The sequence below is a fragment of the Pterocles gutturalis genome, unplaced genomic scaffold (assembly GCF_000699245.1).
Source record: "Pterocles gutturalis isolate BGI_N339 unplaced genomic scaffold, ASM69924v1 scaffold51015, whole genome shotgun sequence".
NCBI classification, from domain to species: domain Eukaryota; kingdom Metazoa; phylum Chordata; class Aves; order Pterocliformes; family Pteroclidae; genus Pterocles; species Pterocles gutturalis.
The window spans coordinates 1,545-29,386 of NW_010145243.1; the positions used below are offsets into that span (position 1 = coordinate 1,545).

Genomic DNA, 27,842 nt, shown 5'->3' on the forward strand with positions numbered 1-27,842 from the left:
CTTTATAATCATAAATGTATACAAGTATCGGCTGGTTTTTACCATAGGCACAAAATGACACCATGTGTTCGTGTGGATGAAAGGCAACATGACGAAGTGGAGATGCGAAGGGCCGTTCAGAATATACGGCCACCTGATCTCCTACAGAAGTGAAATACGTTTATTAATACCATGGGAACATATGTGATACAGCAAAACAACAGTTGGTTAAAGCTTGTATTACTACAGCCCAGTGACTGCCACTGTAAATAAATATTCTGCAGTCAGTTTCCTTATTGAAAAGTACTACTTGGCATAAGACAAAAAATATTGGTTGCTTTTGAGTTATTGAATGAATAAGAAAAATCAGTGCTGTTGCAACAACTGCAGGAAGCCCCAGAGGATGCACCAGGTTAGTCGAGTTCTCTTGTTCTGATAAGCAAGTTCTGGAAAGGTGGCGTTCCAGGGTATTTGTTTGTGCTTGCATTTTGCCAGAGATAGCTATCTTAGTTGTGGATTTCAATTATATAATAGTGACAATAGGAGTGAAAGTTGAGCACGAAAATATTTTAAAAAAAATTAAAAATTAGCTCTTCAGCTGATGGCATTATCAATGCAAGTACAGTGTGTAAGCCAGTGTGAAAACCTGGTGAAAACATATTAATAACCAAGTTCCTCCCTCCTTTTACTTTTGTTCTTTTTTAAAGTTTTCAGACAAATTATGTAGTGGTATAGATGTAAGCTAATATAGTTGGAAACATGGAAAGAAATTAAAAATAAAACTGTTGGTTAGCTGCCAGTTTTAAAATATCTACTTTATCCTTTTTAAAAAATTATTTAGATCATAACTGGAGACAGAATATAATGTCAACATAACCAAAAAGTATTTGCCACATTCTGCTGTTATTTTTGTCCCTTTTATCTCACTGTACAATGATGATGACAAACCCTTTATCTTACATTTGCTTAACATTTGTCCAGAAAGTTTTTGGTAGCTATTTTGAATCTACTCAGTTTGGGGAGTAATTCACAAAGAAACCTTATATTCCGAAGGCCAAAAATACTCAGAGTCTCTGACCACCCTTGGGAAACAGATGAAGTGGTTCTCAACAAAAGCCTAATTCCCAAATCTGAAAAAAAAAACAACTGAAAGACTGATTTAACTTAAAACATTTTTGTGCATTCCATTTTCAGACCGTCATCCATGTAAAGAATTGAGGTACACAAAAAGCTGAGCTTTGGGTGCTCCATTCCTAATACTACCACTGACTATTAATTTCCTCTAGAGAATTAAATCATAGAGATTAATAATAGCTATATAAAAGGTGGAGCTAAGGCTTCAGGATTTAAGCATGTCTTACTGAAGTTTTATTCCACATCCAAAGTGTTTCGATAAAGGTTACAAAACCCTTTCCCCCTCAGCCTTGACAACCTGGCTTAAGATCATAAAGTAGTTACCTGTTGCTAGATTCCAAACATAAGCCTTTCCATCTTCACTTCCAGAAAATAGGAACGTGCCACATGGCGTTAAGGTGCTGTGAATTTTTTCTACGTAATTTGTGGCACCTAGGTATTTCCTTGTAACCAAGCTAAAGATAAAGAATAGTAGGCAAATGCAGCAGATACTTTCAAAACAGACAATCTAACTTTTTAAGTGTCAGTCCCCCCCTCTATTCCGCAGAAAAATCAATACACCTTGTATCCCAAATAGATACGCACCTTTTGCAGAATGCAGTGTTTACCCTTTCTTTTCCCTGGCTTTCATACTGCACCTGAAGTTACAGATGAAACAGTACATCCTTGTCTTTCAATAGAAATGGAAATACTCAGATCTAGAGGATGGATATGGATGTATTAATTTGCATTTTCTTGATCCTGATCTTTGTAAAAGATGGGGAAATTGGCACTATTACTCCAAGCTCTGCCAAAAGAGTTTTCATTATGCTTCCTGACTTTGCTTACATCCCAGTGGTGCTTAAATTTATCCAGCAGCTCTCTTTAGCTCTTCAGACTAACGTCTCCTTGGTTAGAAAAACAGCAGTATAATCAACGAATTTCAGACATCAATGTTGATTTACTACTAACATTTTTTTAATATTATTTTGCAACTTAGGTATCCTAATCTTTTTGCAGGAAAACACTACTGGTCAGCACCGTACTAATGACCTACTAATGAACTACTGTCAAACAGTTTATAGGCATCAAGTGAGAGAGAATATACAGAAGGATTTAAAGAAGCATAAGCCAGCTTGTATGAGGCTACCTCATGAGGTACAGCTTGGAAAGGGATATTAAAGTTCCAAATGGAGACTAATACAACAGTAGTACTACAATGCAAAATTCGAGGCAAGAATGGCAATAGGCAATCACTGCCCTAAAAGACAGAAGGCAGTAAGTTTTAAAATGTTTTACTGCAGAAACAATGGAGTTATGCTGGGAGAAGTGCAGTGCAGTTAATATGACAGGAAAATAATTTTAAACAATATTCTGAATAAATATACCTTAGATACAATTCAATTTGGCAAGCAAGAGAAAAGGATGCTCTAATGATCACAGTGCAAGACCGTATTAGCCCAAGTAAGAGTTTTAGCTGTGTGAATAAGAAAGATAGTATCTCTGAGATGTCATGTTGAAGAGCTCTGCAAGATGTAAAACTAACCTACATATGAAACCCTAAGGAGACATCTGAACCAAAACCAAATCCCTGCTCGCATACCTGAATGACAGGACAGCAGGATTATCCAAAAAGATCAAAAAAGAAAGTTGAAAGAGGGAAGTTAAGAACAACTAGCTGTCAATCAAAGTGAATTGTGTTGATCTGTGACCTCCACCCCCTCTTTTCTCATGCAGGGAATGAACAGTTAATGCTGACGTGAAAAATTATCACCGCTGGGTATCTGACCCTGGGGTTTATTGATCGACCTAAGCCAATGTAACTGTGGGCTGCGGTCAAAGGAGCAGTCCTGCTGCTGTCCTCTCCACCCTGGTTTTCCCAGGCTCTCCCTCATTTCTTCTGTAGTGTTTGGGCAGCTATCAGATGAGTTAGATCAGATAGGCGATTAAAATGAAAATTTATCATTTGTATTTGGAGGCTGATTTTTAGTCAGATCAGCTCACTAATCTGACTTACCTTGCACTAAAAGATCTCTACAGCTGATAAAAAGGAAATGCTAGGAATACATGGCCAAAGGTGTGGGAGATAGGAGGAGATGGTGTGTCCTACAGATAAACTAGCTTAAAATAATTGTGAAATTGCACACCATTTTAACCCTTTCTTAGAAATTAATACGCATCTCCATTTTTCTCTCCCAACCTAAAACCCTCTGCACTTTTTAGGAATGGTAGTGACAAAAGAACACTATCTGCTTCAGAAACTACAGGTTCCCTCTGTTAATCCACCGATTTCATGCTTCAATTGAGTGGGTAGTTTAGCCTTCTAGCATGGTCGTTATAATTCATAATTTACAGTAAAAAATGAAGAGTGCACAGTAAGATTGGAAAGTCTTCAGCTAGTTCAAACATTCAACCCAATATATTATTTAAGAGTGAGATTTCCTGAGAGAGTATATATATATGTACAAAAGCATGTTCTAAAAGAACATAGTTTCTTGTGCTATGAGAGCATAAAGGTATTTCCCCCAGGTAATTTCACTTAGAACAACAGGGACCTTTGATTTTCTGCATGGCAAGGGGAGAAAGGGAACCAATGAAATGAAGGATGAATCATTTAGAAAGAGCATTCATATCTTTAATGTGACTTTCTAGAAAAGAATGTTCAGGTGCATCTTTCTTATCAATGCGTGTAACTGACAGCAGTGAGACTCTTCTCAGTTTCACCCAGTGAAAGGACAAGAGGGAATGGACACAAATTGAAATATAGGAAATTCCATATAAAATTAAGAAAAAATATATTTTACCTTGAGGTTGAATGAACACTAGAACATGTTGCTCACAGAAGCTGTAAACTCTCCATCCCTCGAGATATTCAAAACCCAACTAGACAAAGCCCTGAGTAACAACCTCTCATGCTTTGATTATTGGTGTTGGATTGGATGCTCTCCAAACTCAACAACTCAAGTGATTCTGTGATCCCCTTGTTTTTTATTTAGTTTATTATTAAAGACTCATGTTCATAAGTATTAAAAATGAGAAAATAATAAAAAACTAAGTTATAAATATCTCGTGGCCTGTTTAATATACCATAATACGTATATCACTGCATTTTTAGGTATTTATGATGACAATCTTCATCCCATTTTATCATCAAAATACTTTTCCCCAAGTTTTAACAATGCAAAACTAATGCACAAATAAATATTATAATTTCAAAGTTATTTTCATGCTCAGATTTCATTTCTAAAAGTAAATTCAATCTTTAGGAGACTAGTGTCTTCTCCTTCATGCCACCTTAAACTCCCAAGTAATCTAATAATTTTTTGGATATCCTATTCTAAAAGCCTTACCCAATCTCACAAAAAAGGTGTGTAATACGGCAGTATTTTGAAACAATTTCCTAACCCTAATATTGCTATCCTTGATTATTAGGACATCTTTCTTCTCCACAACTACAAATTTAACAGTTTTATGTTACTTTCTTTCCCCTAGTAAATCTTAGAACAAAAAGGAAATACGCACTTGTAACCCAAAACCTACTTACAATCTGAGATCCATGATTCGCAGGGTACTGTCTTTGGCATGGATTAATAAAAGCCTTCCATTTGGATGTACCTCCAAATGATTTACTGGTGTTCTTTTAATATCATTTTCTTTTATTTCCTCCAGAAAGAAGGAAAATAAATTTAAAAACAGAACTTTGTGTTTTAAACCTCATGTTTAAATAATAATAATAATTTAAATAATAACAGATTATTATTAATTTTTCTCTTCCATTACTCTTTTCCTGTCCATTTCATTATATTTGTTAAGGAAAAAGTTTTGTTCCTATATTAAGCCATTACATCCTAGGGAATCAACTTTTCATAACCACAAGGAAGACTCTCCTGTGATTCTGAACTTCTGAAACACAGCTGATGACAGAAACACTGATTGAACATTAAGCCTCCAAGGTATGAACAAAGGTGATTTGTAAAGCCTGTCGTCTACTTTATTGCTGTGTCTCGAGAACAAACCTAATACAATAGCATTTATCTGTTAATACAGTGCTACTAAACCTTGAGCATTTTTATGTTTTACGTACAAAAAATTGAAGTTGCAAAACCATTCAAAAAATTTAAGTCAGTGAATCACAGCACATTCTATCAGCTCTTTTGTACCATTATTTAAAGAAAATACACCTTTTCAGTTAAACAAAAGTTCATGTTTAAAAAAATTGGAATTCAAATCAAATTACTAGATTGGAATAGTTCACATAAAAATTACAATGCTAGTTTAAGAAACCTGTATACCTTATTAATTCTCCAGTGTTGAAATGGGTGTTGACGACTTCCTTTGACAGATGTATTCCAAACTATTATCATTCCTGAACCATCTCCTGAGAACATGTGGAGCCCTGTGAAATAACATCATCTTATAAGTAGAAGAATACTATGCAAAAGGATGTATAAACAAGAAACAATTTTTTTCTGTTATTTTTGTGAATAGATGAGCACCAATTCTTTCCTCTCTTTTGCTATGATACCACAAGTTGCAAATATATTTTGCTTATACTGCATGACATAAGTTGATACCATAAACTTGGATTCAGCACATAAGTCAGATACTGGTGTGCTGAATATTCTTCTACTCATTTTCTAGAACCAGCAAAAAAAGTAGCATTTATAGGCTCAATGTGCTTCATATGATAGCCTAATGCCTACCTATATATTCACTGAGAGCACCTTGGACAAGAACAAATACTGGTTTTTAACAGTTGTTCTTAAATTAAGCACAGATACTTATTCTCTAGAAAAATGCAACACTTTTCTTCTTCATAGTACCTGCTCCAGTGAATACCTCCAAAAACGAACCACATAAATAAATACTAACAATGCCATTAACACCAGAAAAAGTCAAACACTTGCAAGTATCATTCATTCACCCATCTTCAAGCTGTCCCACCTTGCACTAGTACATGTCAATCACTTTCAGTACATCTCACTCACTTTCAGCTGTTCATATAACAGTTCACAGTGGTCACATCTGTCCTTTTCTCTCAGTTTTTCACATTCTCTGTCCCATCACCTTCCCACTTGTTCAGTCTAGCATTAAAATTTCCACAATCGAGCTACTGCCAACTCATTTCCTTTATCTTTGTATCCAGCTCATAACTTTGAACGACAATATGGTGGAGCTGCCTTTGCTACTCTGCTGATCATGCACTCTCCTGTCCTGAAGTTCTGTTCTGAGAGTTCTCTAGAAGCTGTTTTCAGACCTCCTGCTTCTGCTTTTACATGAGTACATAATTCTTCCACCCAGAAGCATTGTAGCAAAACCTGCCTTTTTTCCAACTCACCTCTCCACACTAACTGCTAGGCTTTTGATCTCCTTTGTCTCCTCTCAACAGTAGCATCTGTGCTTTATGTTCTGCTAATTTTGCTGCAATATGTACAATACATTAGCTAACTGAGCAGCTAGTTATAGGGACAATGAAAACTAAACAATGACCAAAATTTGCCAAGTCATCATTGCCTGATCACTACACATTTGTTTGCCTGTCCTTTCTACACTTACCTTTCCTGATTACTCTCCATTTGCAACAGGGAGTATGTGCCCCTTTGTGTTCGTCCAAACAAGGCATCAAACTAATGTATTAATTGCAAACACAGCTAAACTGTTCTATTCTATTACAGCATTTCACATTGCCTAAATAAAGCAAACCAGTAACACTCAAGTTGGTCTTCAACTGAAAACTATTTGAAAAGGTAATACTAAGTACATACCTTCTGCATCAAAACAAAGTGTGTTGACGAAACTTTTGTGACCATCAAGCTCCTGTAGCAGTTGCCCATAGATTTCTTTCCCATTTGTATTCCAGATTCTAATCACTGAGTCGTAACATCCTGTCACGACCAACCAGTCAGCAACTGGGTGGTATTTTGCAGTGTAAACAAACGAAGGATGAGGGAAAAGTCTCACTGCAGATGCCACCTGCATTTCTATTTTCCACATTCTAAAATGAAAGGATATCAGGACATCTACTGTATAAAGCAATCACATGCACAGGCATAACTGACGCCATATTTCATGCTAGTGGTTCTAGAGGTAAATGCTTGCAAACACTTACCATCCGTTAATTCTAACAATTTGTTTTACCTGTATTTCATCCTTTAATATGGTACTTTCTAACAAGAATTAAGATACATTTACTACTTTACATAATACTCTGTCTTTAAAGTAAGTTCATGGCTACTTACTCGTTTAATGGATATTTTGCACATTTTAAAAGATACATAAAGAATTCAATGGAATGGATAGGTTTCTTTCTTTCAGGAGTTATAAACAAATTATTAAGACCTTCTGGGGTAGCGCTCGTTTAAAAAAAAAAAAAAAAAGTAGAACAAAAAACCCACAAAGGAACATTTAGGACCTCTAAATATAAATAAAACTCCGGAATGTTTTAAAAGAACAATTACCTACCACACAGTGATTGTGATCTCAAGGATGTTTTCTTCCCATAAATTCAGTTCTTACTATTCATCTACTTCCTTATCCTTCACCACCCATAGCTGGAAGATCAGATTTTTCTTGGGAAGTGTTTTTTGTTTGATGTTACACATTTCATTATTGAGCCTTCCCCAAAGATGAGTGCATAAAGAAGGGAATGGTATCTGGATCACGAAATACAGGTGGGCAGCACATTTCAGAGTGCGGTCAGGTACAATACAGAATTTAATTGTTTGAGTACCACCCTTCCAGGTAGGGTAGCTACTGAAGAACTCTAAGCTTACTCTGAGGTGACTTTGTTCCAAAATCGCAGTCCCTTAAAGTACAGCAATTAACCTGCAACTTTATATGCAAAAGTCACAAGGAATCTACCTATCTTTTAGAACGGTTTTGCTCTAACAACATAAATAATTTATTGCTCACAAATAATGTGGGACTAAAGCTTGAGAAGGCTCAATAGGAACATATAAAACACTATGTAAAGAAGGATTCACATAAGTTCCCAAATTTTTCTTCAAGTTGACTTGGAACTCATCCTGAGACAATCCAGATAATAAACCAACAATGACTTTAAAGCAATCGGGTTCATTCTACCATACTTCAATGGCAAAATGCTCCCAATACGAAGGAGGAAAAGAAGAAACTCCTTGCCTGAACATAGACTTTTTAAGGAGTTTAAGGCGACAATAAATATAGGAACTAACAACTCGTGAAGTGGCTATGCATAGTACACAGAAAAGGAGGCAGACCACTACAGTTTCAACTTGCTGCCACAAACTCAAGAATTGAAGAACAGCCAGGCTTTCTTACAGGTAACATAAATGACGGAAATTTATATTTACTTCAGTATAAAAAAAATTATTATTTAATCTGCTTCCAAATAAAAAACAAAAACATGGGGTAAGCTCTCAAAATATTCTTCATGCCTACATACAAGCAGCAAAAAAAAAAAAAAAAAGCGAAACAGTTCCACACGTACAATATATCATTTAACAATTCTTCTGGCATTTTAATTATGCAACTGCCTGTAGCATTACTAAGTTGCATAACAGAAACAACAGATAGGGATCTGAAGAGAAAAAAAAAGAGCCTTATGAAAACCTATGAAGTTGCTCGTAATAAAATCATGAAGTGTCACAGCCATATTTCATGTTTTGCTACAGTTTTGAGGGTTTTGCTTTTAAACCTTGAACAGATTATCATTCTAACATTAACACTGCACTGAAGTACACTTTTTAATTATAGAGGAAAATGCATACACATTCAGTCTTGGCAATAATATTACCAAAATTAATTTACAGCAATTTAAGTTGAATTATTTAACTAAGTGCCCAAAACTAAAAAAAAATACATACATATGTGCAATGTGGCCAATTCATACACATCACTTGAATCCTAAATTTTCAATCTTCTGCCTCATGTTCAAGCTTGCAAACTTTATACTGCATTCATAACATGGCAATTCCTCTAAGGATAGAATCTTCCAACTGTCTCAGTGACATCTTGAAAAATAAAGCCCTTTGGGTTTTTGCTGCACTGTAGATTTAGACACTATAGTGTCTAGAAAAGCTTTTGTCTCAAATACATAAACATTAGAAACTTATATAGTAAATACAGTGTAAGTGATTAACGCCATCACAATTTTTATATTACAGAGTAAGTCCCACTGCAATCAAATCTTTAATTAAAACTTTATAGCACAGTTTGTAGTAAAACATGAAATTGGACCACTTTCTTTTGTGCTTCTGACGCTATCTGCCAGAACATCTTCATCATACTGACCTGACAATATAATCAGATGATGCACTAAGAAGGTACTGATTGTCTTTTGACCAACAAAGATCATACACTATGTTAAGGTGACCATAAAATTCTCCCAGGAGCTGTCCAGAAGGAATTTCATACACTAGTAAAGTTTAAAAAGAAAAATAAAAATTTTGTAAGTATTTACAAACAATTATATGCAATTATTAGTGCAAAATTTAGTCTAATCTTAGGCTGAGTTTCTGCTAGCATAAGTCAACCAATTGTCTTTACCTTCTCAGTTTCAGAGAACAAGATCAAATATTTGCTAGGCATGCATGGACAGCAAGCAGACACTTCCATCTAGTGGTTCATGGATGTCACGAATGTCTTAACCCTTAAGAAACAGCCTACTTGCTTTAAATTATTAGAACCAGATTAGGATGGGTTTTTTTTCTTTATTTCAACAGCTACCCAACTTCACTTTCTGGGGCTGTATAATAAAGGAATCTGGACTGACTGTGCCTTCTATTTAAACACTTACCTTGTGTACACTTAAAATACCGTTCTCTCTAAATCTCAGAATTCTTACGCAGGTTTTAAGAACTATGCAGTTGAAGCTACTGTAAAGAAGCAGCCGTAAGTTTAAGTAATAAGGAATATTTATACTTCCAGCTGAACTGGATCATGGAAGACAGCAGCCTCCAGTAGTCTGTCTGGAGATGACAATATTCCAGGGATCTAATTTTTCATGACAGGTTACGAGAAAACCTTGCACAAAAAAGCATATGGGGTGGGGGCTGGAAAAGTTACTTCACTTCAAACCTTATTATCAGAAAACATGTTCCTTATACAAACCAATTTAGTATTTCCTTTAGACCTCTGTGCAGGAACACTGTGATTTCATACCATTAAATCATACATATATTACCATGTATGAAAAGCCAGTTTAAGCCTTATTAACACAGAAAGAGTTTTTTCTTCGATGCTCTTTAACGCACAGAACAATTTGCAAACCATAATTATAAAATAAAACCTTTAAAAAAACACAATTTAAACCACATCTTTTGCCCTTTAATTTCAAACTACATGCATTATAAGAAAAAAACCCAAACAAACCATATGTTAAACTTACAAACAATGGGATAGCCATTCCTCCCTGCACATGCTGCTGCCAGTGTTTTCCCATCATGAGAGAAACCAACACAGAAACAGCCCATATCTCCACCTCGTAGGGAAAAGAGATGCTTGTTCGGTATGCGGCAAACCTAGCTTTTCAGGTAAGAATTGGGATTACACAGTTATGAATATTAACTACCCAATGCTTAAAACACATTTGTAGTTCCTGTCATGCATAACTTCCAAAAAGCTACTAACATCTTAAGGGAATTTAAAAGAAAAATTCAACCTTATAAACAGAGCCAGTTCTGTTGCATAACCTAGGCCACATCTAGTTTGTATATTCTTTTCTGCCCCATTACTACACACAACGAGCAAGTTTTAAAAACCTAAGAAAATTTAAAATTGACATAATTTCCTTAATCTTAAGAAGCGCTTAATGATGACTCTTGTCAATAATCTAAGATGCAGAGTTAGACTATAACTCAAGCTTGTTTATGGAGTCTAAGAACAACTTTTAGTAACTTAATGATTAGAGTGTGAACTCAAGAAGACTAACCACAGGCACTAAAACCTTTGGTCTACCAAATCACCTTTAATATTCTTCATTTGTATTTCAATTTCTGATTTTTTTTAAACATAACTGGAGATTAAACATTTCAAAAAATTGCACAGGTATAGTCCCCCTTCCTCTCTCCCAGAATATTTCCTCCTTTTCACCCAAGGTGTTTTTCTCCAGAACTAAATTCAAAGTTTAAGGGGAAATAAAATATTCAGAGTAGCTATTTGATTATTTAACCTAAACCAGATTTACTTTTATGAATGAAAAGTGAGTATGAACAGATACATATGCATTTAAAAGTATACAAATAGATTTATTTATTAAATAATTGAATATATGCTGTTCACTTCAGAATAAAGGTAAACACATCTTGTTAGAAACTATATATGCAATTAAGTCTTCTTATACTCTTTAACCTCTCTCTAAAATAAAACATTACAATATTGAATCAATAATTTAACTCAAAACAAACTTATTTTATTCATACAGCTACGACCCACATATAAAATTAATTTCATTTTGAACTCATATAAAATAAGCCATAATTCTGTAGAACATTTTTGAAAAATAATGTCATCTATCTATATATTCATATATATACATACACAAATATATGAAATCATTGCATGGACATTCTATATACAGTTGCAAAAACATTCCCCTTTTTATGATTGCTCATTTCCATTAGCTACAGTGATCTAGGAGTTAGGATGAAGTCAGCAAGAACCTTCTTAACAAGGTTCTTTGATGAAAGTTCCTTCATAATCCTGTTACACTATAAAAATAACTTTAAATTGAGGTAATAAAAAAAACCCCCACATGCCAAAAAACCAAGAAAACATATTTCCAATCATGTTGAAATCTAAGAACTGGCTTCCTGTCTTACTTCCACTACCTGATTAGCCCTGCTCTTTCAAATTCCTAGAGAATTTTGGAGATAAAAATACCTGACTGTTCTAGGAAAAAATTATTAAATCAGACATATTTAGTAATATGCTAAGCATCCTCTGCTATTTCTGAGAGTTCCTCATTTTGTTTAGTATTTTTAAAATTTGCTCTATTGCTTCCTAATACTTATATCATAAAAATAAAGTTAGATAATAGATCTTTAAATTATTTTTCTTTGAAAAGCAAAGAAAAACACTTCACCTGTCCAGGCAATCTTGTCCATTTAAATGGCTCCTTCTTCTCCTCTGAAAAAGGTTCACACGATTTTTTAGATCCCTCTCTCTGGACCTCACATAGTGTTGCATTACTTTGTTCCTGCAAAAATAGAGCAGAATGAAGGAGCAACCTTAAGGCAAACAAAACTAAGTATCAGGAAAAAACATTTTTCAAATGAACACTGTAATATCTGAAAAGGTTAAAAGGTACTTTTAACTTCAAATGCATTGTCATTTTACATCTGAAAAATGAAGAGACTGGAAGAAACTTAATACATGAAAACTGTGTAGCAAAAATTTTATTTGAAGTAACTAGCAAGTCAGAAAGTAAGCTGAGCATACAAAATTTTTAACTATTTTTTTAACTCTCTGGGTCAGTAAAAATGAGTAACATTCTACCACCTTGCAACACTGTTGTATAAAAAAAGCATTTCAGCATGTTCCAGTGACATTACCATCTTCAAATCAAGATACTGCTTTGGCAACAAAATCCATTCATGATACCAAAAGATATTACCAGTGTTATGCTAATCGAACAACCTATGTTCAAGTGTTGCAAAGAAAGAAGGCTAGCTAGTTACCAACTCCTACAGAAAAGTCTGTATATTTGTAAACATAAAATATATTATATATTTAACTTACATGTTCTGGTAGTTTTATGCCTCTTACAGTTACATACAAAGTTGATGGGTAGCGATTTCTAGGACACTTTGCCCACCAGTCATAAACCTCAACAACATTTGAGTGTGACTTGGTCCTTGGGGGCGGGTAATATAATTGCAGACGGAGTTTTGCATCAATGTGAACTTCATTTGCACCTAGAAGCTGGAAGGGTGATTAAAAAGAGGAAAAAAATGAGTAATGTTAGCATAAAAGTAATAAAAGTCATTGATTACTTCTGACGTCTTAACTACAGTGTAAACTCTGGAATCCACTTCCCATTGGGGAAATATACTATCCCCAAAAGTGGTAATGAAGTAAGCATATATGAAACATCCCCAGGATCAAATCACTACGATTAAAGCTTAGATGACAGCCTAGCTTTGAAACATGTTTTGTATGCACAACAGTAATACCCTGTATGTGGGAAGACCTCCGCAGTACCACTTTTTTTTTTTTTTTTTTTTTTAAAAAAGCTGGAATCACACAGATCTCAAAGGACCGTCAATCCACAAAGAGCCTCTTCCAAGCCTGCCCCCTTTGAACGCTGCAGCAAAGGGCACTGGTAAAGCTCTGACTCAGAGCAGAAGATACAGAAAAGCAGTACCCTTTTCACCTTCAGAGGAAGGTTCTCTCTATTGAACTAAAGGACAAGATAGAAATTAGTGCTTATATTTTTCATTCTGTATGTGCCTACTGCCACTAGCACTGACCACTGTTTATTAGTACGTTTCTACTTGGACTGACACAGAAGAAAGGATAATGCAGTAGGAATGAAGAACAAGCCACAATTTTATTTGTGTTTACTGGCTGGAAAGCCATCCTTCCCCTTGTTCAGGAACAGGCTGTGCTGAATGCCTGGAAGCACAGTTCCCACCAGCTATACACCAGCTGCAAGATACCAGACCCCTCATTCCTGCAGATTCATCTTGTGAAAAGTTGAGAAGAGACTCTGTATGGAATGATATGGAGGTCCCTCTCCCTTCCCCTAAACTTGCAGTCCGTTATCCTCTCCTGTATTTCTCATGTTGTGGACTGTTCAATGGTTGTCAAGATCTATCACCTGCAGGGGTACGTGTAAATGAACAATCCTCTGGCAAGTTAAGGTATGTAATACCTTGTCAGCACTTAAGGGCCAAATGGGCACATTCAACTCTCTTCAAAAAGTGTAAAGAGTTACATGACGTGTTGGCTAAATTACCTGTATCTCTGCTGCAGCATTTCAAACACTGCAACTAAAAATGACAGGCACTTTACATAATTAGGCTAGGGAGTCTTTTCAACGACTGGCCAATTGAAAATGCCACTAGATTACAGAATAGGTGAGGTACAGAAATTAGTGGATTTGTCATTTTCTTTGCAGAGACAATGACACACAGAAAAACCCCAAAGAAAACCTCCATCTGTACTTCATGAACAAAAAAATTCTTACACATTCTATACTTTCTTGAAAAAGACATTTAATAAAATTCTTTACTGTCAAGCTTGTTACTATGAACTTCATGGGGCGAAGGAACAGGGAAAGGAGAGAACAACCAAGCAAGCCAGCATTTGTTTTCCCATCTCTGTTTTCTGAAAATATTAAAAAACGTTTTCCCACTTCGTAGGGTTAGCGTCTTTTAGAGAATTGAACAGAAAAATTTAGAGATTTTCTTTCTTCATTTAAATATTTACAATACCTTTAGAAACGCCCAACAAATTTTTCGGAAACCACGTTCCTGAATTCGCACATCAGAGCTGGCTCTCACTTTATCCTTGCTTAGACAATCAAGGATCTGTAAGTATTGGTAGGAATATAAATATATTTCTAATAAACATATACTTCATGGTATAAAAAATACTTAATCATAAAAATACTGCTGAAAATATGCTAGATGTGATTCACTCAATGAAGCAGATTTCAGTTTTAAGCAGTGACAAAAACAGTACTTCTTCCACACAAGTATACAATCAGAAATAACAGATCCTTATGCATTTATCTGATGACTATTTACGACCTGCTCTAAAAAAGAACAAAAGTCTTGGTCTTAAAACACTATTCTTGCTTCCCTTCTGCCTCAGTAAAAATGCAAAACATCAATGTGTAATTTCACAAATCATAGAGACCACAAATCTGACAGCCAAAACCAGATGCATGGTAACCTAGCTGGAAAAGCGCAGGCAAGAAGTCAGTTTTCCTTTCCTGGCTTTATCACTTATGTCATAGAATCAACCATAGAATGGCTTGGGTTGGAAGGGACCTTCCAAGATCGTCTAGTCCACCCCCCCTGCCATGGGCATGGACTTGTTTCACTGGATCAGGTTGCTCATAGCCGAGTCCAACCTGACTTTGAACACTGCAGTGATGTCCGTAAGATTCTTCATTTTTCTTGTTAATGACAACCCCTGGAGGTTTATCTGGTACACAAAAAAAACCACTTGGAATCATGCTATATTCAAACTGATATTTCATAAACCATGCTGAATTCAAACAACATGCTTTCAGTGTAGACATACTTTTGGACCCATCATTAACATTATTTCCATGAAGAATCTTTACATACAAATGTAGTCCCTTTTGTCTTAAGCAACTAAGGACACTCAAATCTATAAATGTGTTCATTTATGAATATCACAGAAGATAAAGAAACAAATATCACCATATAGTTAAAATATAAAAAACATTAGGTTCCCATTTTCAAGTTAACTCTTTACAAATATTAAAATACTTAAGCTCAAAATCATGTTGAATACATACCTTACAGTTTTTCCTTTAAGCATAATTGTATTGGAGGTCAAATTAATAATCACTTTGTAAAAAACAGGAGAGGAGAAATAGGTCTAAAATGTTAATGGAAAACAATGCAATAGCTTGCTCATTGGTGCAAGGGAAATGAGGTGTTGCTACAAGCAAGCAAACTCCATCTTTGAGTTTCTGGTACTTTTAAGCTTCTTTTCAGATTTCAAGAATGTGGAAAAGGACAAAGTTATATCCTTTATATGTGGTGCCACATCCCTCCTGATTTGTAATTATCTTACCAGCCTTTCCCAGAAGTTTGACAGTTGAGTTAATAAGAAAGCTTACCCCCTTGCTATTATCAAAAGACAGTTTTCTTTGCTACAGAAAATGTTTATTAGTATCAGCAATCCCATGTTTTGGTACCTCCAACTTAGTTCTGTATGTTAAGGCTATGCTATTAACCCAATGTAACTGAAATAAAACACCTGAATCAGTCAAATACATATTGTTGAAGGAACAAAGAGAAAATCATAATGCGCATAAATTTGATGTAAAATATTTAAACTTACCTCAAAAAACAGTATTACTCGAGGGCTTTCTTCAGTATTTTGAATAAAATAATTAAAACGCTCATTAAATATGACTTGCTCCTCCCACTCTGGAACTGTTGACTTAGACTTCCTGAAGTCATATGGTTGTGTCATAATAGGAAGAACATGCTCTATGTGTTCCTGTTCATCATGAGATGAAACTTTCCTCTCGCTGTTTGAAAATTTCCAAACAGTTAGAACTTTTACATGCCTTTAAAATGCCAACTCAAACAAAACAGTATTTTCATTTACTGAAAGCAAAGAAACATATAAGATACCATTTGTTTGATTTTAGAAAAAAAAATTCTAAACCCACTCAAAATTTAAGGCAATTTTCAATGTATATAGAAACGCTACAGGCTGAAGTTGCTGTTACCATAATAACCGTGGTAGAGTCTACTGCTTAAACATGGTTAAAATTTGGTTTTCAGGAAAACTATGCATAATGTCAGTGGAAACAAGTAACCAAAGTGATCAGAAATATGAAGAATTAAATTTAAGACGCTATTTATGCTACAAGAGTTTTGCTTACTTATTCTAATCTTGGCTTCTACATATTTTTAAGATTTAGGAAATGTTCTCCCTGGAAAGAATGCAAAATGAACTGCGCTGTAAATGTGTGAATCTCAAGACCAACACAGTAGTGCAGAGCATTTAAAAGTGCCAAAAAGAAAAGAAAAATACCACCCTAATTTACTGTAGGTGTATATATATGTATTGTGTAGATGTAGAAACTAATGAATAACCTTGCAAGCTTAACATTCAGTATTATTTTCATTTTCATATTTAATTTGCTAGGTAAGTATCTATGTATTTATAGTAACCCCTGACAATAGAAACACTTTAATAAAAGTCACCTATGATCCTTCTTGACGTATAAGCCACTTCTCTGATCAACAACATGGATTTTAACCATGGGACAAGATAGCAGGAGATCAGTTTTAAGTCGGTCAGATCGATGGATATAAACTCCCAACACAAGATCATCATCAAAACTTAGTTTAGATTGAGTTGAAATTACTGATTTCTTCACTTCCTTGTCATTTTCTGCAGCAACTTCTGTGTTTTCTTCTAGAAACAGGAACAAAGTAAACATAGGTTACTATGTTCCACAAGGACAATTTAAAGGAGTAAAAATGCTCTGTATTGTCTTAGCAATCAATACTAAAGTACTAATACTTAACATTCTTTATGTAAGAGGTTAAATAAAATTATCAGATTTGCAGCATTTTAAACATGTATGAACATACACATGAACATACATTAATATAATCTATACCTATTAACAAACTTTTTTTTTTTTTTAAATCAGAGGTCTTTCTCTTGATTGACATATGTTTTTTTCTGCCACAATGACTTAAAAGCCAGACAGTTCAATATCCTGCGCTGGACTACAGCCTAGAGTAATTTTTGTTTCTTTGGTTGTTTTTTTAAAGAAAACGTAAAAAACAGGATAAGCAGAAACTGATGATTTCTCCATGTGTGTTTTCTCTGAATTACCAAACATTGTTAGCAGAGCTTCCTCATCTAGAAATTACAGTGAGATCACCATAACTCATACATATCAAAGGACCTACTTCTCTCCTCATCATCAGTTTCTCTAATCTCCGATTTTTAAACTATTTTCTTATTTTGAGGAATTCAGGAATTTGAGGAAATTAATTCTCCTGTTTGACTATGCGTTGCATGAAAAAGTATTCCTTATCTTTGAATCGAGCATCAGGTTAAAACAGTGGTGATACACCATTTATAGCAAAAAGTAAATAAAAATTATAAAAAAATAAAAAGACAATTTGAATATGCATCTAAGTAATACATTGTAAAGGTGGCATATGTATTTAAATATTATTATATTATGCTTAAAAAACCCTTTTCAAGTATTTATCAATTTCAAAACTATTCACAGTAAATGAATTCTCAAGATTTTAGATCGATGCATCAAATTAACTTCCTTACAAATTAGCCTCAGAAATGGAAGAACAAAAATACAACTAAATAACTAAATTAACATCAGTAACTCCAACAGCTCAATCACTTTTGTGTTACTACTATGGACAAATACTGTTGTAGCAGTACAAAAAAAAAAAGAAAAAGGAAAAAAGGCTTGGATAAAGCAGCAAAGCAGCACACCATTCTAACATTTTTGTTGGCAGACCTTTTCTGGTTTTCTTTTTAACCTTCACTGCTTTACGCTTCTGTTTTTCCATGCTCTCCTCCAGTTCATGTCCTTCTGATGTAACTAGTCTTTCCAATGACTGATTTTCATGACCATCTTCTGCTGGACGATGCTGTAGCTCAGAAAGGGACATTGCACTGCAATGTAATGAGTTACTGTCAGCAACTGCATTCTACTGCATATATGGATGCAATTCCTCATCACCATTATCAATCCACTTGAAATCTCATCTTTAGTTCTGCAACTCATCATCTGTGTATCTTGAAAATGCAACACCCTCCCTCAACATTAGTGCCTTGCCTTTTTCATTTCTCTACCCTCTTCATTTCTCCCTTATTTCCAGATAATTGCAGAACCCTTCATGTGAACAGAACTAAGCTAATACACTTCTGCTGGATCAGGGCCACCACTCATCAATAAAAAACCATGCACAAAATTATCTTAAGTTAGTTAAGAATGAATTCCACAGAAAATAAACATCAGATAGCAATGGAGGATAATTTTAAAAAAAAGTTAAACAGAATCTCTAAGTTAAATATTAATCTTGACAGCATTTTGAAAAAGTTATTTGGTAATATTTTTTCATAACAGAATCAATCCAGTTTATCACTTAGAAAAATATGTACAGTATATCAGAAAGCTTCTGCCTGTCTTAAAACAAAATGAAAGATTTCACTTAAGATTCACAGACATACGGTATACACTTTATCATGGTACCTTGTTTCAGCTTCATTTGAAACTATTTCTTTCTTCTTTTTCTTCTTTTTGCCAACTTCATTGTTCAATACAACTTCATGGCTTTGAATACTGGAGGTAAATTCAGACATCTGTTCTTTAAGTTTCATTCTTATTTTCTTTTTAATTGCATTTGCCTCATCCTTAGCCACATGCAGCTGATAGGCTCGAATTAGCTCTTCTTCCTCTTCCAATTCAGTTACATTTCTCATTTCAGTCAAAGAATTTTTAATCTTTCTATCACTTTCTTGACCAGGTCCATCTGTTTGTGATTTACTTTTTTTTTTCTTCTTTGGGAAATCATTAATCTTCTTCTCAAAACTCTCCAATTTAGCTTCATCTAAATCTTCCTCCTCATTAAATTGTTCTTGTAACAGTGATTTCTTTTTCTTCTTGTTAGACTTAGGTTGCTTGTTCTCCTCTCCACTAACAACATCATTGTTTATTTTCTCTGCAATTGAGGCTTTCTCTCTCAGTTTATTTTTTGTAAATCGGGGACTCTCTTCTTCAGGATTATATGTATTGTTTATAATTGCCTCATCATTCACACTTTCCTTAGCTAGATCAATATTACTTCTAAAGGTGTCAAGCTATAAATGAAAAGAACAAAAAACACACTTGTAATAAAAACTGTGTTCTAAGGATACACAGTATTTTCTGTTATTTCTTTAGCAACATTACACAAAGTAAAATAAACTCAAAAGATCTAGTTATTTTCTCATTTAAAATTAACAAGCAACAGACTGAAAAGCAACGGATAAACCACACTGAAAAAAAAAAAACATTTTGTGTTTGGATACTTCATCCTCAATTTAGTTTCACTATGTTCATCAATGACTTTTACATATATCCAGCAAAAAAGGAAATCAATAACTCTACTCCATAAACAAATTTCAATGCTTTATACTGTGGAAGACTTGAAGATTACATGCAGCATGAAAGCAAATATTTTCATCCATTTAAAATGCAAGTTAGAGACAGGCTTCAGGCTCAGTTATTTGCTGTCTCTTTTACTGAAAGTTGCTTGCCAAAGTCTGACAAGGAAATTACATTAAAACATGCTAAAACTTAAAAAGGAGATTTCCATTAAGACTTTTTTTTAGAAGTATAAAGTTGAAAAAAAACCCCACATTATTCTTAGTAAAATGATGAACAGTTGATCTAAAGACCAGTCTAGTTAAAACAGCTAAGACAAATTTCAGGTAATGCATTTGTCTGTGCCCTCCTTCTGCCAGTTTTTGATGTTTTTAAGCAAACACACTGTAAACTTTCCTCCCTCTTTCAGGTTCATATTCCTGGTTAACTACATGTTATAACTCCAAACAACACAGCAAGTAACTAAGCCCTAACTCTGCAGGGTGCTTGACACACAGATTTCTGTTCCCTGATGGAGCTTCTATAAAGTTGCTGAGGTTCATTTACTCTGTTGTCTTAAATAAAACTCTCTGGAGTCTCCACTTCAAACATCAGAAAGGCCTTTAAAACATAATGAAAACAAATAAAGAAATTGGAGAAAATAAGTATCTGTATATAATCTTTTCTTTTCCAAGGCTATCTTCCTCCCTCAATAAACACAGATGTCTTCCCCTTCTAGCTGGGATATTTCTCCCAGTTACAGTATGATGTTTGCATCAAACATTTTGAAAAAGGGATAATACATGTAATAACTGATCACCAAAATGTACAAGCTTGTAAGAAGAAAAAAAAAAAAAATTCACATGGACAGAGAATGAAGTTGTAACAGCAATCATGCTTTGGAGGATGGATCTTGACTTTAAAATGCCCACTTGCAAAAATAATATTCCAAGACTAGAAAGAAGAGAATACTCAACGCGCAAGTCACCTGCCTCCATACTGTATGCCCTCAATCACGTGAGCTCGCAAACCCTCATCACTATCTTGTTTTATTCACATCTGTCATTTGAAGAGAGATCATGCAGAACAAGGAAAGTATTTTAAGTACTGAAGAAGAAGAAGAAGAAGGCAGGAAAAAATAAAGTTTGAGTAAAAAAAAACCAGAAGAGAAAAAAATCAAAGAAATATATTATTTTTACAGGAAAATTGTCAAATAAAGCAGTGTGACAAGAAAAATAAACCAAGATAAGGTTAACACAGAAATAAAAGCTGAAACTAGAACCAAGCTTAAAAATGCACTAACTAGACTAACTAATGCTACACATTAAAGAACACTGTCCTTATAAAGTACAAGTTAAAAAAGAAAGCATCTAGAATTTCATGCAAGTATGCTTATCTAATACATGGGTCAAATCTAAAGCCATTCATATGCCTTTTCAGCAGGTATCTTTATTTTTAGCATCTTATGTCTAAAAATAAATTATCTCAGTATCAAGTCATGAAAAAGACTTTGTACCTTCAGCTTTTACTTGATTAGATAGACTAGTAACATCCTCTTTATTCATAAGTCAACGATTTAAGAGGATGTGGAAGATTACACATAAATAACTTGAAATACAGAACAGAAAAAGAAAAAAAAAGCAGCAAGCTTTCTATAAAGTAAAAAAAAAAAAAACAAAAACAAAAATAAAATAATGCTTTCTAATAAATTGTCCACGTTCTTATCTACATTTCTACAGATAGTTTTAACTGCAGAGTATAAGGAATGAAGGTAAAAACACACTGGCAAATAAGAGTGAACAGTGACTAATAGCTAAGGTCATGCTGATTTTTGCCTTTTATAGAACATTAATCATTAAGGCCAAGTAGAATTCTTTTGAGAAATCCTAAACAAAAAGCCCTCATCTTTGACCTGTTCAAGAGTTTCTGAACTAAGTCAAGAATCATTTCCTCAAAGAAACTTAGCTGTTGCAAGAACTTGAAATATTTACTAGAACTTGTTATTTATTATGCCTACAAACAAAAACATACACCTACCAATATGTGTCATGAATAGCAGCAGCATGCAGTCACTTAATTATAGCAAATTTACTGCTAGGAAAAAAAAATACAGAATATCCTCACAATGAAATAAAACACAATCGCAAACTACAGCAAATCCCACGAACATTAACACAAAGGTGCTTCAGCTGTTCAAACACCAGTTCCTCAGATATACAGACTGTATGATCTTAACTCAGGCCATTTTGTCCACATACACTGTTTAGTTGCATGGTATAATTAAACCAAAAGGAAAGATGGGAGGGAGTCACAAAATGATAAAGTGAAATCCAAGAGGTTCATAAAAACAATCAGATTAGGTTTCAGGCAGCAGCAGGGATACTGGTACAGATTCGCTGTCTGAAATGCAGGACTGACAAGAGACCAGCTAAGAGCAATCGTCTATATATAACACACTCGAACTGAGTTAGAAAAAGCAGTTAGGCTGGAAAAGCAGCTCAGAGGACAAGCCTGTCTCTAGAGTAACTCCAGAGGGTTGCTGACTTGAACCTCACCTCCTCAGCTTAAAGCACAGAACGAATGAAAAGGCTTTTTTTTCAAACCATCTCCATGGCCACATGACAACAGCAGGGCAGACGAAGCACCCCTCCCTGAGAGCACACCAACTCGCACTACTGCCTTGAGGGGAGCAAGACAGGCACCAGCCAAGATGCACGCAGGTGAGCTAACACCAGGTGAGTACCATCAGGAGCCAGCCCCAGGTCATGGCACTTGTCCACCTGACAGCAGGAACAATGCCTAATAATCTTACTCCCTTTTAAAAAGACTTCTCAAATAGGTGTGAGTGGAACCTGGAAGCACATTAAGCGATTTTGCCCAGGATATCTGGAAACTCAACCAGATTTACAGAGGTACCTGGACTTCTTTCCATAATACAGGCACTCCTTGAAAAATTAGGAATGGACATTGCCAGTCCACCGAAGGGCTGACATGTACTGGTTATAAAAGAGCATTTACTTACAAATGAATTGGTAAAGAATGTACTTGTAATGCTGGCTAGTCAGGATGTTTAAGAAAATTTTTATGCACTAAGGAACCAATTTTACTGCCATTGCTCACGTAAGTCTACAAAATGTAGATGCTCAAAGCTAGAAGAACTATAATTTACAGACAGGCTGGGCTTGGAGAAGTTTCACCAAATTTTAACAGAAAACATCAAGAAAATGTGTAGGTCAAGTATACAGTCAACTATTAGCAGTTCTCCTATTTTAAATATAAGAAACAAAGGGCTAAAAGCCATTGGAAATCTCAACAATTATTCAGTGCCTGTCAACTTATAGAAAAAAAATGGGCTATGAAACAGACCCTGGGAAAATTGTACAACCTCAAAGCTCAGCAGGTTGTGTTCTACATCTGAAATGGAAGCTAAAATACTGAATTAGTCGGGAGAAACCTGTGAAACATCTATCTTACCCAAAAGAATACAAGAATTTTCAAGCCTGGAGATAGACTCCTATTGCCTGTACCCTCATGCAACTCCAGACTCCAACCTGTCATCAGGGCCTTGAAGAAAGGGAAGGAGTGGACACTGTGAGGTAGGAAGTAAAAAGTTTCAAATGGATAAATCTGTGGCAGTCCTGCCTTGAATACGAAACCTTAGTTACCAATGCATGCTCATCCCAATATTGTAAGCTGGTCAGACTACAGTCTAGGACAGAAATTCTTGCTTCCATAAAGGGATCTTGCTTTTCAACTGGTAGAAAACTTCACTGACATTTTCTGAGTTAAACATCCTCTTTTCCACCATGAAAGTTAGACTGAACCAAATAAAATGAGTCATTTCCATGCTGACTTTAGACAGATTAACCTATCTGGGTAAAATAGCCTGGGCATTGCCTCATTCTAACAACTAATAGGAGGCACAACTGGTAAAAAATAAATATGACGACTGTTAGCCCTGGAAGGGAACTAGCAAATTTACATTCTGACTGTGTCCCAATTGCTTGTTTTTTCAGCCATGCCTTCAGGCCTCATACCCACTGCACCTGTGGCTACAGACCTTTCACTGGCCACAGATGGTGTCCATCTCCATTACAAGACCCTCATTCCTATAGGTTGTGATTCCAAACTCATCCTGCTTTACAGACAGCAGCCTTTCCTCTTCCAGTCCGGCTGCTTCCCTTCTCTCCAGGCAACGCGCACACAGAATGGAGCAGGCAAGCAGGCAGGGAGTCTCCTCGCCCTCACTCTGTTGGTTAAAATCACAGGAACCTCCTGCAGCTCCAGAACTCAGGTTTCAAGGAAACAGTGGACTGTGATGGAAAAGGTTTTATTAATCTAAGAAAGGCTAGGTTCAATAAAGACAAAAGAAAGAAACAGACTGGGACATTTCCAGTGGAAATATGCTCTCAAGCATGACCTATTTCTGATCAAATCTGGGAGACCATTTACGGCAAAGTGACTTATGACACAAAGACAACCATCACTGATAAATTTCACATTATTTCAAGCTATGTGAAACTCTATACAGTTAAATCATTAAAGTGAAGAAAACTGGAACAAAACCAGCCAACGTCCTCCATCTACCTCCTCTTCCCCTCCTATACACATTTATTTCTTACAAAGAATTGACTAGTTATTTGCTGAAGTTATTTTTACAGAAATTTCTACTTGAATGCAACCAGCATGGAAAAAACCAACCTGCGCTCTTGCAATTCGGCCACGCTTTAAGAAAATATTAAAAATGACCAGTATTGGGTTTCAACACATGTTCGCCTCAAGTTCTTAGTTTTTCAGTGCTTAGACTGGTAAAAATCTACTGCTTCAACAAAACCATAAAGTTAGGCTACCACACCAATCCTAAAAATGCTTCTTAATTTGTATGTATACCATTAATTTTGATTCAGCTTACTGTGACTTTAAGTGTTTCCAGGTAACTCCAAAACACCATTTTTTTACATCAGACACTTCTGGAATGGAAACCAATCTTAAAACCAAAGTAAGCCTAAAATATTTACAAGTAATATGTAGTTGCATATGAACATACAATTTGTGCTCATATTACAAATATATATGATAAATACATGTAACACTGATGTTATATAAAATACCTCTCCTTCGTCTTAAATTAGTATTAGAGAGTGAACATTCACTTCCAGTATTTGGTAAAAATAAAACCTAACAGGAGGAAAATAAAAAACCAGAATATTTGTCTTTTAAACAAATTGCTTTTTTTTGAAATGCCAAACATCGTAAGTCAATAATTGGTATATGCAGGACTCATTAAACATTTATTCTTCTGTTCCGGAAAAAAGTTACAATATGAATCAAAACACAGAGGAATCTCTGAGGGTCTTTTAATGAAAGATATGCCACAAACAAAAATGTCATCTAACTAATAAGGTCAGTGTCACAGAATCATGCCGAATCCACAAGTCACAAGCAAAGGCAAACATCTTTAAAACAAATCTTTATATGTGTGTACTGCCTAAGTAGACATGTAAACACAGGATCACTCAAACACAAAGCTCATCACATGCAGAAATATGCTGATTACCAAGATCAAATTGAAAAAAAAGTCTCAAACATTGTTTAATATTGTTTGTAAATTCTTATTCTTATACGAGCAATTTTTTGGAAATAGAATAAAGTTAATGATTATCTCTAACACTATTATAAATTCTTATCAGTTCTCAACTCACAGATGTGCTACAAAGAGATACTTAACAGATGTACCTGTATTAGATAGATGTAATACTCTCAAAATTAAATACCTCTACAGCCATAATTCTACTAGCCTATCACTCAAACTCCCCCAAAAGTCAATACTGAATTTGAAAATCTTAAAACTTTTCTGAAAAATGTGAGTGGAAAAAAGGTACTGGCAGACTTTAGATGAGTGCATGCCTGCATGTGCCACTTTCTCTTTACCAGTATTATATTCCATATAATTTTGGCATACCTCCAAACTACAAGGATGCATTGCTGGTACACAAAAACCAAATAAAAGCCACATCAAAACCAAAGGATATGTGCAGAAATATACTATTTTTTTTTAAATGCTTACGTCTCCTTTCTAGAATACATTTTCCTGATCTTTTTTTCCGTTAAGGAAGGCAACCAAAGCTTGTATGTGTCCAAACTCACCACAATATTCTCTTGAGAGTGAAACTCTTCTGTCTTTGATTTCTTTCTGTCTGTTAGGGCTGCGTGACGTCTGAAGATTTCCTCAAAGCGGAATTTAGTTTTTGCCTTTGCCTCACTTTCAACTGCAAAAAGAAACCTAGAATATGATTCACTAGCTCAATAATCACCATTGCTAAAAAAGTGCATAATCATGCTTTAAAATTACAAAGGACAAGAACTATTTTATCAAGGAAAATTTACCAAGAAATTTGCTTACTATTCAGTTAAGAATTTCCACTGACAACGTAAACCACACAAAGATAATTCAGCAACATTGTACAAACACGCCAGGCTATTACTTGTTGATGAAGCTGGCACCATCTACTCTGTTTCCTGAAGAAAGCACATTTTGAAGAGCACACACATCAGGATCAGCGCACAACTTGGGCTAGCCCTTGCTGTTTGTGAACAGCAGCACACTGGTAACAGAGGTGACACATTCTCTCCAGGAGATGCAGTAGCTCTGGGTCCTTACTGAGCCTAGAACCCAGAGGAGCACCACACTGGGACAGATCTGGAAGAGGCAGGAGCATGCATGGATTCGAAATCAGCTGTTGCTGAGAGTCCTTGCCTTTCTGTGAATCACGATACGGCTATCGGCAGCATCTCAGCCCTTGAAGCAGTAGGTGTTCTAGCCCCCCTGAGGTAATGCTTAATTTGTAGCTGAAGAATTAAAAATGCAATCTGGCACACCACTGAAAAAGGCTGTTGAATCCTCAGCTACTGCATGTTTACCATTGTAATTAAAGTTTTTACAATAGCCCTCAAATAAAAAAACCAAACCACAACACTTTGAAAATCAGCTGTAATGCAGCATTAAAAATGTATAGACAGAAGCAACTCCTATAATTTGCACCTAGTGGTAACTATAAAATATGTATTGGAAATCAAACACAAAGTATTCTTACCTGGCATTTTCAGTCCTCAGTTAGATGTGGCTCAACACACCAGCTGCTTCTTCCTCAGAATTCACCATTCTGTTCAAAGTAATTAACAACTTTCATTAACATAGACTTGAAGCTAACAACTGAATGCATGCTGACTAGTATCAAGGATGAGTACACGTCTTTTAGGGAAGTACTTATTTCTAGACTATTTGTCTAAATTATTAGAAGCTCTCTGCCATCAAATCTCAGCTCAGGATTCTCAGTGTCTATCTAATACTTGTTATTTGAGAGTAAACAAAAACCAACACTATAGCAGTTTAATTAGCTATATATTTCTAGGAAATAGCTAAATACTTCAGTACTGTAGTCCTCCAGTCTTCTAAAAAACCCTACAGTTTATTTAAATAATAAGGATCCATGAAGCCACTTACATTGAAGCCTTTCTAACCATGTTCCTATCCTGACAGCATCAAGTCACACTGTAGGCAGCTGATAGCTTTCAATGCAGAGATTAATATCTGCCAGCAAGTCTAACTTTATTACAAATCTCTAAATATTTACGCTTACATAAAGCATTTGTGCTTTACATAAAACAGACAAGCAATTACACGAAGCTCATTTCTCTAAAGAAAATTGTTAGGCCCTCCTGGTTGAGGAGAAAAGCCTACAAATGCAATCCAAGCAAAGCTTGAAGGCAGGTAAAAATATTACACTGCTTTATCTTTTCATCAAGAAAATTTAGAATGTTTTACAAAAAACTTTAAGACAAAAACCTGTTTGGTAAACAGTGTAACTAATGAAACCTAGTTTTCTATGATGGTGTTATATTCCCCTTAGCCTTCCATGCACTAAACTGTCATACCCAT

At 35.1% G+C, this 27,842-nt stretch overlaps 1 protein-coding gene across 1 annotated transcript; it reads right to left on the reverse strand.

Moving 5' to 3' along the window:
- Positions 1-27,842, reverse strand: AHI1 (Abelson helper integration site 1; the record flags this gene model as incomplete). The annotated part of the gene is given in 17 exon segments (XM_010085310.1): positions 1-141; positions 1,438-1,568; positions 4,637-4,755; positions 5,385-5,488; positions 6,858-7,087; positions 9,364-9,487; positions 10,460-10,592; positions 12,155-12,272; positions 12,274-12,299; positions 12,811-12,993; positions 14,508-14,603; positions 16,117-16,309; positions 16,995-17,208; positions 18,293-18,450; positions 19,031-19,638; positions 26,051-26,172; positions 27,839-27,842. Coding segments are annotated over 17 exon segments (2,704 nt in total), but the record flags the coding sequence as incomplete, so codon positions are not given.